This window comes from Sipha flava, unplaced genomic scaffold (genome assembly GCF_003268045.1).
Source record: "Sipha flava isolate LNK unplaced genomic scaffold, YSA_version1 176_pilon_pilon, whole genome shotgun sequence".
Taxonomy (NCBI): Eukaryota; Metazoa; Arthropoda; class Insecta; order Hemiptera; family Aphididae; genus Sipha; species Sipha flava.
This window is the reverse complement of record NW_020272062.1, coordinates 2049793-2060679: the sequence shown is the minus strand read 5'-3', so window position 1 is coordinate 2060679 and position 10887 is coordinate 2049793. Positions and strand designations below refer to the sequence as shown.

At 28.1% G+C, this 10887-nt stretch overlaps 2 protein-coding genes across 4 annotated transcripts in view; one reads left to right on the top strand and one right to left on the bottom strand.

Annotated features, from left to right (window-relative positions):
• Positions 1 to 819: 819 nt before the first annotated feature.
• On the bottom strand, positions 820 to 10208 carry LOC112680338 (annexin B9-like). 3 transcript variants are annotated; one of them, XM_025550395.1, is made up of 10 exons: positions 10000 to 10208; positions 6575 to 7069; positions 2761 to 2937; positions 2481 to 2685; positions 2337 to 2416; positions 2204 to 2276; positions 1949 to 2122; positions 1698 to 1879; positions 1309 to 1320; positions 820 to 1052 (listed from the first exon to the last, which is right to left on the bottom strand). In XM_025550395.1, the coding sequence occupies exons 1-10, from the start codon at positions 10030 to 10032 to the stop codon at positions 999 to 1001; spliced, it is 1485 nt and encodes a 494-aa protein (XP_025406180.1). In that variant the 5' UTR covers positions 10033 to 10208; the 3' UTR covers positions 820 to 998. The 3 variants fall into 3 exon arrangements, with proteins under 3 accessions (XP_025406180.1, XP_025406182.1, XP_025406181.1); XM_025550397.1 differs by lacking the exon at positions 6575 to 7069 and having other exon boundaries at positions 10000 to 10207; XM_025550396.1 differs by lacking the exon at positions 1309 to 1320 and having other exon boundaries at positions 975 to 1052.
• Positions 10209 to 10341: 133 nt separating this feature from the next.
• Positions 10342 to 10887, top strand: part of LOC112680411 (V-type proton ATPase 21 kDa proteolipid subunit-like) — a 36686-nt gene continuing 36140 nt past the window's right edge. Inside the window, exon 1 of the mRNA XM_025550496.1 lies at positions 10342 to 10883. Within this exon, the coding sequence (XP_025406281.1) occupies positions 10482 to 10883 (402 nt within the window). The 5' untranslated portion in view covers positions 10342 to 10481. The remainder of the gene's footprint in view (positions 10884 to 10887) is intronic.

Sequence of the window (10887 nt, the reverse complement as noted above, 5' to 3'; positions counted from 1 at the left end):
TAAAATAACAGTCAGTGTCATTTTATATTTGATGATAGAGAAATAGTTTTTTTTAAATAATTATGTTATACTTAGCCTTTAGTATTAATGTATTATTCAATGATTTAGTAATAATACTAAATTGGCTTCAGTCTTTAGTTAAATGGTTGAACTAATTAAAAGTTTAGCTAAACAAATTTTCTGTAATGCCACTGTTCTAAATTATTAAATGAGACTAATGAATAATAAAGAATTAAAATATTGTTTCCACTACAGTTAATAAAATTATTATTCTAAAATAACTAAGCACCATTATTAAGATTTTCAATAGTCATTTTACATTGCATTAATTTAATAAAATTCGTTCATTGTAACTGCAATAATATTGGATTTCTGGTGGCACATATTTACCCTGCTTAAAAACTATTGTTTATAATTCAAAGTATAATAAACATAAATTTCACACGAAAATAAGATTAATTAACTATAAAATTTTAAATATAATATTAAATTATTTTGGTATTTGATTTTAGTTTTTGTTTTAAATGAATAACAATAAATAAAATCTATAAAAATAATGAATTAATGAACAATTAAAATGCTAGTTAACAAACAATTAACGAAACAATGTAGCATACAAATAGAAAAATATAGAATACAATAAGAAAATACATTTAAATGCATATGTATACATATAGCACGTATACAATAACGAAAATAGAAATTTAAGAAATTAAATATTGAATATAATAATTTAGTTTAAGATGCCCAAGCCCAAGCCTTAATTAAATAAATAATATATTTTCTTATAATACTGTTGCAAACAGCATTTAAATGTTTATTAATATATAATACTGTAAATTTAAAAGTAACCACATGAATATCTACTTGCCAATAAGTATTTTAAATGAAAAAAAAGATGTATTTTGGATATTATGATTAAATAAGGTGTAGGATATTAAATTTAACAATAATTGTATAATTGGAGTACAGAATTATTAAAATATTGTTATTTATATTTAGCCAACCACTAAAGCAATAAGACATTTTTTGTAATCGCCTGATGTATCATCCTGAAACATAAAATTGATCATTAAAAAATGTAATTTATATTTAAACTAAAATACATTTAGTAACATATTTTCAATCAAAAAAGTTAATTTTAAACTAGGGTTTCTAATTTGTACAAAGCCAATTCTTGAATTTTGTTATTATAAGTGGAAGCAAATACTGCTCATAAATGTAAATTACGAATTGTTAATTTCGCCAATCAATCATTACAGTCAAATTTTATTTCATTTACTACTCATGCAGAATTCAGCAACTCACCATAGTATCAGACTGTCGATTCGCATAAATAAAACAAACAAATAATTTAATTAATAAAATTAATGTCAATCTTTTGTAGGCCTAAATAGAAGTTGTTAAGTTAAAATTTATTTGAAGTTTGATATTAAAATTTCAGTGTTAAATCTGATAATTAGAACAGACTGCATAGTAATACACAAATAATTTTATTTGTAGTATGTCCACACAAACTTGTTGTGTTTTAAATTAATCAAACAAAATAATGTTTAAAACAATTACAGAATATATTTAATATGATATGATTAGAAAAAAATATGATTGCACTGGTAGTACAAATAAAACATAATACTAGGTTTATTAATAATATTATCTTAATAAACATAATTAATAAATGTAAATAATATTCTTACCGCAATATCAGCTTCTAAAGATTTCCCATACATTGACAAGTAAGCATTTTTTATTTCAACCATATCTATTTCACAGCGAGTAGAAACAATACGAATCAAAGCTCTGTCATTAGTTCCAAATCCGGCCATACTTTCATTTAAACGCTTAGCAAAATATGAACTTTTATCTCTTACAGATTTAACTGAACAAATAAAAAAAAAAATTAATAAATTATTACAGAAAATTGAACTGAAATATTATATAAATATACCAATTGCTCGGAGTCCATTTTCAATATCCCCACTGAATTCACTCTTGACAACATCCTCAAAGTCTCGTCCTGTTAAACGATGATACTCTAGAAATACCTGTTGTAACTGAGGAAAACTACGGCTACACAAGATCATGTTGAATGTAGATTCGTCTGTGCCAAACTGAAGTTCACCTATAACAATACATTAAATGAAGTAGATATAAACAACTGTAAGGTAATTTAAATTCATGAACATATATGACAATTATTTACCGGCTTGTAATAAATTTTGTGCATCAGATTGTGCTGATGCTACATCAACAAACGTATTTTCATTGCGTTTTCCCTGAACAAATAAAAATTTTTATTTTATTTTTAAACTTTACTCTTGTAAAAATTCACAAACCTGACAAAGTGACACCAATAATCGACGAAAACTTCCAGATGTTTCTCCCATTAATTCTTTCTCTAGATCATTTCCAAACACTAAGCAACAAATTAATAATATAAGTAATAAAAAAGTTTACACAGTTAAAAAAATATAATATACATTTGTGATACGCCATTTTTATGTTATTGATTTCTGCATTAGATGCAGTACATATAATTTCAATAATTGTTTCTTCATTAGTGCCAATACCAGAAACAGCATTTTGGATTTCTTTTGCTAGGAAATCATTTGTTGGTGTCATGAGTGCTACAATCAAATCTTTGAACTTTCCACTCAGTTCACTTTTCAGATCTGATATCAAATCCTAAAATATTTAATTAATATTTATAATACATATGAGCACATTACAATTATAATCAGTAAATTGTGAAAAACTTACTTTGCCATACATTGTCTTAAACTGCTGGGCAATTTCTTGTCTTTGAGAATTGACTCTGTGAGCCAAAACTTGAATTATAGCTTTTTCATCTGTTCCAAATCCTTTCATAGCTTTACGCAATATTTCAGCATCACGATGTGCATCAAATGGATTTGCAGGACGCAAAGTTGGGTTAGACTAAAAAAAATAGATGAGAGCTTTTCAATAAGATTTTCAAGTATTATAATATTATTTTAGTATATATAGTGTATTATGGTTCATACCATTTTTCCTTTTTAAAAATTATTTAACTTATGGTATAATGAAGCAAATTAGCAACAAATAACTAGTTTAATTTATCAAAAGTACTGTCAATAAAAAAAGAACATATGCTTCGCCAATTTATTTATCATAATATGATAGCAAATTAAAAGAGATAATTAAAATTTGTAATCAGCATTATTTTAACCAAGGCTGTGAATATTAATTAAAACCCAAGTAATTTAACAAAGAAAATATCTCGCATTGATCTATACACAATAAATGTAATCTAGGTCAAATTATTTTCAATTCAATTTTTATAGATAATACACTTTAGCAAGTTAATCTAGGCTATTAATTTGTCATGTTATACATTTTCAAATAGATAAAGTAGAGAAAAAAGTTTAATTTATATTTTTTTAAAATTTTTTATTTCAAGATGTATTAACAAGTTGACTGCCGGAGTATTATTATAGGGTTGTCCACACACGCCGATGTATTTTTGGACAGATTACATCATAGGCCTTGGGTTTTTTTTCTATATTTCTAATAATTTTTTTATCTCATAAACGTATGGTACTCAATGCCTATAATATATTATTATAGCCCGTACTGTGATATTATTTTCTATTTCATTTCTTTTTGACTCGTTTACGAAGCAATGGAAAACGATGAAATTATTGATGCTCTTAATATGTAATTTAATGATGATTTATCCGACTTGGGCGATGATTCGGATGCAGACCCCGACTACACTTTGGTATGTTTTTATTATTATAATTTATGATTCATAGATTTAGGTATCGAGTAGCGTGGATAAGTTTTACTGATTATTTTAATTTATCTTTATCTATTTTCACGTTCAAAAAAATTGAAAAACTCGTAATCTATTCGCAATGCTTTGAAAATTATCTTCGTATATTTTACTATATAATATATATAGATCTATATATATCTATATATATATAGAACTATATATAGAACTAATATATTTTAATAAATAATATTTTATTATTATTAATAATTAAATAATAAATTATAATAATATTAAATTATTATACAGGATTCTAACATTTTTTCTTCGAGCGACGAAGAAGATAGTAATATACCACACGAGCCAAATATTAATATTTTTCCTACTTAAACTTCATCTACTTGTGGTTTAATGAAAAGTAATACTTCGTGTCCAGTTATCAATCCTAATTACGAGCCTTTTGGAATTAACCCGGATATAATAGAAACGGGTAATAGAAACAATAACGGGTCCCCATACGATTTTTTTTGTTTGTCGATGACGATGTTTTAAATTTATTAGTTATAGAAACAAATAGATATGGTAACAGTTTATATGCTTCAGCCCAACAGCCAAAATCTAGGCTTAAGGAATGGGTAGAAACCGACATAGTAGAAATAAGGACATTTTTGGGTATCATAATATGGATGGGATTGACTCCTCAACTTATAGCGTCATATTGAAGCAAAAATGACATTTATAAATCTAACAATCCTAATTTTATAAAAAGAAATCGATTTGAATTATTACTAAGAAGTTTTCATTGTTTTAATAATAATGAATGTCCTCGAGGAGATTGAATATTTAAGATCCGTGGCTTAGTCGATATGTTAGTATACTAATTTAAAAATTGTAACGTACCAAGTGAAAACTTATGTATTGACGAATCAATTATTCCTTTTGTTGGACGTTTGTCATTCCGTCAATACATCCAAAACAAAAGACATAGGTATGAAATAAAGGTTTTCAAGCTATGCATGAATGATGGATATACAGTAGATTTCAAAATATATGCTGGACAGGAATCAGTTCCTGGAATGGGATTTTCAACTAAAATCATCATGGAGTTGTCTGAAGACTACTTGGAGATGGGGAGAACAATATTCATAGATAACTGATATACTTCTATCAGCTTAGCAAATGAACTTTTGTCCCGATCAACAAATTCAGTAGGTACTTAAGATCCAATAGGAAATTTAATCTAAAAAATGTTATTAATGCAAAATTAAAGAAAAGGGAAATAATATCAAATAAAAATGAAAATAATATTCTTGTATTGAAGTGGAAGGACAAGAGAGATGTATTAATGTTATCAACCAAACACAACGATAATGTCATAAACACTACTAACAAATATGGTAATAAAATTGTTAAGCCAAAAGTTGTATTCGATTATAATAAAGTTAAAGGGTTTGTGGATATTTCGGACTTACGAGGATCATATCATTCACCACTTCGAAGATCACTGAAGTGGTATCGCAAAGTAGCGTTTGAACTATTATTAAACACAAGTTTATTAAATGCACTATCCTTGTTTACTACTGTAACTGGTAACAAAATGGGCGTTATTAAATTTAGAGAGATCATTCTAAAATCACTAATGCAAAAATCTCAAATATCCTAAATAAGTCAAGGAGAAAACCATAAGCTAGTTACATGCAAGAGAGGAAGACAGCATTCACAAAAAGTCACTCGAAAAGTGCAAACTTTGTATCAGTTGTTCTAAGCCTCTATGTTTAATGTCAAAATTGACCCTCAAAGCCTGAGAATCAAACAGTGTGAGCACCAGTATTAGTACTCAAGGCGCGTAGAAAGAATATGTCAAAACTATTAAAGCCTAGGATGCATACCACGTGAGTACCAAATATGATACTTATGGCAGTCAACTTGTTAATATTTTTGAAGTTTTTGTTACTGATCTAAAAGCAACATATTCTCTTTAATTTTTAATTGATATCAATCTTGTTTGCACTTAAAGTATTTGGTTATTAATGTATTTTTTGACTTTTTTTATTTGAATTTCACTAGTTATTACATGTAATTTAAAATATACATATGTTGTAACTACAAACTTAATTAAAAATGAAAATAGCAAACAACTGTCACCAAAAATAATTTTATATATTAATTTTACAAAAAAAAAAAAAAATTATTGAAACATTAACATAATCCTAGTGTTATTTCTATAAAAAAAATTTGCAAAATGTAAGTAAAGTACTCAAGTTGTTGGGAGATGATAAATTATGGTAAAGTGCATTATTTAGTTTCATAAATAAAATGTTTATGCAAAACTATAATAAGATGTAGATTATTATTCATGTTTTAAAAACTTACTGTATAATATATAATATTTCCTAAATAATAAATATAAATTAATTAAAAACCAAATAATTACAATAAAATAATTCATTGAAATTGTATTATAATAAAATGTATGGAAAATTATAATAATTTATTTTCACAAATTTAACTGAAGTTATTTTTTATTAAATATTTAATTAATACTATCAATTAAAACCATATGTATATGAGTTTATGTATGTATGTACATTGTTAGTTATTCCATATATTAATGTATAGTATAAAGAAAATTGGAAATAGAAAAAAAAAAATGTATAACTTTATTATTATTTCTTATATTTATATAAAATAAAATAAATTAAAAATAAATATATCTAAAAATTATATAAAAATGTAGTGGATTATTTACTTTGACTGAAGTAATAATAAATAATTTAGTATTGAAAATTCATAATTAAAAAGAAATTAATGAAATCTCACCTTTTTCTGAGCAGGTGAGCTGTTCAATGGTTGATAATGAGCAGGAGTGCTAATAGGTGGATAAGCTGCTTGCGGTGGAGCTTGAGAACCTCCTCCATAACTACCAGATGTCATATTTGGATAAACCGAAGATGTTTGTTGATGGCTTGGGTATGTAGACTGTGGTGGATAGTTTAATGGGGGTTGGCTTATTGGATAAGGGGAAGCCTGAGGTGGATAATTTGATGGTGGTTGATTATTTGCATACGGGGAAGCCTGTGGTGGGTATGAAGGATACATGGACGAGCCAGCAGATGGAGGTAGAAATTGACCAGCTGGCTGATGTGGTGGATATTGACCTACTTGAGGGTATGGATTTTGGGAGGGATAAGTTGGTTGACTAGGTGGATAAGCATTAGGCATTGGCAAACCTTGTTGACCTATATTTCCACCTGGGTATGGTGGGTAAGGAAGTTGAGAACCAGGCTGTTGCATTCCAGGTTGGCCAGGGAATCCCTAACAAAAAAAATTTCATAAAATATTATACTACCTTGTTTGAATACAAATTAAATACTATATAATTTCAATGAAAATTAATTATTAGCAACAATATTTACTCCCATTTATATATACACAAAATTATCATAAACCAGTGCACTTTTAAAAATTGTAATAAACTAATGTATATATGTTTCTTCTTCCTAACAGACAAATTCTATCTTCTCCTTTGCATTCACTCCACTCTCATTATTTCTTCAATAATTAACACCCTAAATTCTGCTGACTTTTTTATTCAAACATATTTATATTATTCAACAGTAAATCTGTATATTGTAATTTGTAATAGCATTGCTGTAATGTATCCAACGCAATACAAAAAAAAAAAAGTATAAGGCTTATATAATTATTAAAACATAATAGTTTACATCCTTATAATTTTGTAATTTTATATATTAATACAGATAAATGCTAAGTACATATTACAAATTTGAACTACATTTTAAATACACGCGTATATTTTAGAATAAGAGTATGTTGTAAACTTACAATATTTAATAACTTATAATAATTTATAATTTATACGAAATACGTGATTAATAAAATTACTTTAAAAACAAATTTCTGCAATTTAAAAATAACTTTAGCTCTTGAGCTCTCGATAACAGTAAGTCTAAAGACACAACAATCAACGAAACCGATATGAAATCTTATCTCACTCAAAATCACAACATTTAATTATATTGGCTCTTTACACACCACAGGTAACAAGTATTCATACACCAAGACAATGTAGAAAATGTACCTTGATCGTTTAATTAAAAATGAAAGCAGACTTCAGAATATTTTAACCGATGATACTCTCACGAGTTATATATGTAAACAAACTAGCTATAGTCTTGTTGACGCGGCAAGTGCCTAACAAAAATATATGGCTGGCTTGTTCGCCAATTATCAAATTACGATACTGCAAATAAATGCGTTATGATTACCAAAGATCGATTCACAATACTACAAGAAAAAATGTGATACAAACAAGATGGAAGCAAACAGGATGACTCGAAATACACGTACACACAATGTCGGACAAAACAGGAAGAGATCGATGGTGCCGACGACATTTGTCATGAAAGCTACGGCCGCCGGACACCATATTTATGATAAAATGTCTCAGTATCACCACACTAAACCTGAAAACAATGGAACTTAAGAAAACTTATGACACCGAGAACAAGACTTTTAAAACTTTACATGCAACATGGCCAATAGTTTTTACAAACATGGAATAACGAACACTTTCAAGCGACGAAAATGACGATGCAATTACGTAGCCGGTTGCATACGAAGGCTTATCTACACGGATTTTATTTATACGGAGATGGTTTGGGTATGTGATGAGACGAGGGGAAACAAATGCAGTAAGAGGTTTTATGAAAATTAACGTTGAAAGGAAAAAATAATACGATTGACAATGATATTAGAGCCGTTGGTATGTGCATAGGAAATGCAGAAAATCGAGACGAGTGGAGGTTTAGGACAAGGGTGGCCGACCCCAAATAGTTGAGAGAAAAGCAAAGGAGAAGATATAATAATCGTTCCAGCTATCAATTTACATGATATCATACATTATCATAATACTTAATCCATGAAACTTAATACACATCTAGTAGACGCATATAAGGCCGTCGCCAAAGAGGGGGGGGCAACGGGATAATTTCGTTTCAGGCCTCAGTCCAGGAAAATTTAAAGGGGGTATTTTAAAATTCAGATTGATTAGAAATACTCGGAATTACCCATTAAAGATTATTGAAATAAATATATCAATAATATGTATATTATTTCTAAACTATTTTTCTTTATGAAGTATTAATAAATTTAATTAAATTAATTAATTATTATTAACTTAAATTTATATTTAAGCGCTATTACACAAACTCCATTTTCAGGAGTTCCCACTCCGCCCCTGGGTATATTGTACGTAAACCAAAGGATATTCCGTATTAAATAACAATATTCATGGCGTTCGTAGAAATTTTATCAAAAATATATTAAAATACGTGTTATATAAAATTGTAAAATTAAAATTATTACTCATTAACTTATTAATATTTTAAAACGAAGAAATATAATAAAACAAGTGTAATATGCATGTATATTAAATATATTTTTGTACAATGACGAACGTTTTTTTTATTTTATTTAGGTCGATCGTACAACTTAGGTCACAAAAGACAAAAAAAAAAAGACAAGTTTATAAAAGTTGGCCATCCCTGCTCTTAACTATTTTTCAATTTTTATTTTTTAAAATATTTTAGTAAATATATGTTATAATAATTAGTGGTTACTGATTAGAGTGATAAGTGATTACAAAAATAATTCCTAATATCATGCTACGCAATTAAAACATAATAAAACACATTTTCCAATAAAAATAGAATAGTTAATTTGTTAGAATCTATTTACATCAGGTTCTGTCATTCCGAGTAAAATGAGTCATAAATATAATGAGTCATTTCGACTCTTGATGCATCCAATCATATTTCCTATTGTAAGTGGATAGGTACCTAATTTATTTAAAGTACTCGTATAAACTCTTTCAAACATTCTCATAAAATGCTAGTGTAAAAAATGTTATTGGATATGTTTAATTAATTCAGATTAAAAAAATTGTCGACGATTAAACTTCGATCGTAATAGTTGCCATTGAATATTATTAGGAGCTAATAATTTTCACTCGGGAATAAATATGGGTAAAAACTTGATGTTTTTTTTTTTTTTAATTTCTATCAAATAGAGCACAAATGGTGCCATCTTATGAAAATGTTTGAAATCGATAAGGGTTCACACGTATAATTCATGTGACTATATACTATAATAACTATAATTAAAGTCGAAAAACGATTCTCTATATATGTATACATATTGCTGTCTTGAGAAAAATAATGTACCTGGTTGTTTGGTGGATATCCTGGATAGCTCATTTTGTTATCGGTTGATGAGATGAAAACTAATGAATACTACAAAAGAGAGTATTGAGATTAAGACAAAATGGAGAAACTTTAAACAGACGAAATTTAAGTAGAGAAAACTTAATGCGGAGTGACAACTCACGAGTGTCAAGTGACGAAAAACAGAAACCAATAGAAAACGTCATAAACTTGTGAGTAGGAGTATATCAACAATCTTTATCATTTCGTCATGGACTAATCAAATATTTGGATGAATCGACCAATGGCTACCATGGTATAGTGTTAAGAACCATATGTTTTAAAGATGAAAATTGATTATAACGCTGAATGTTTGCAAACCGTACTTGAAGTGTTTGGGCGGAGTCCCTTAAGTGTAATTTTACTACAAATGTGTTTGGTTTTCGATTTTTGACCATTTTATTTTTATTTTTTTAAACTGTACTAATTACCAATAATTCAAAATGAGACTGAGAGCGATATTGGGTTACACTTTTTTCGGATCGGCATGCACCTTGATGTCGACCACTATATTGTATTACCTGTTGACCGGCAAAGGTGAACAAATCAGCATCGGTTGGTTCTTGGCCAACACTTCGCCTTACATGTGGGCTGTGTTGGGTATATCACTTGCTGTTGCGCTGTCTGTTGTCGGAGCTGCTTTGGGTATTCACACAACTGGTGTGAGTATTGTCGGTGGTGGTGTAAAAGCGCCACGCATCAAGACCAAGAATCTTATCTCCGTCATTTTCTGCGAGGCAGTAGCTATTTATGGACTCATTACTGCAATTGTCATGTCTGGTCAGTTGGAATCATTTGTGGACAACGCTGATACTTCGCAACAAATCAGAGAACAAAACTGGATGGCTG

Bases quoted from the DNA above. Each gene is read 5' to 3' on its own strand.
- LOC112680338 (XM_025550395.1), bottom strand. From the start codon at position 10,032: ATGAGCTATCCAGGATATCCACCAAACAACCAG. The intron at 2,686-2,760 runs GTAAGTTTTTCA...TAAATATTTTAG, and splicing joins TTAAGACAATGTATGGCAAA to GATTTGATATCAGATCTGAA. The intron at 2,123-2,203 runs GTAAATAATTGT...GTATTGTTATAG, and splicing joins ACAAAATTTATTACAAGCCG to GTGAACTTCAGTTTGGCACA.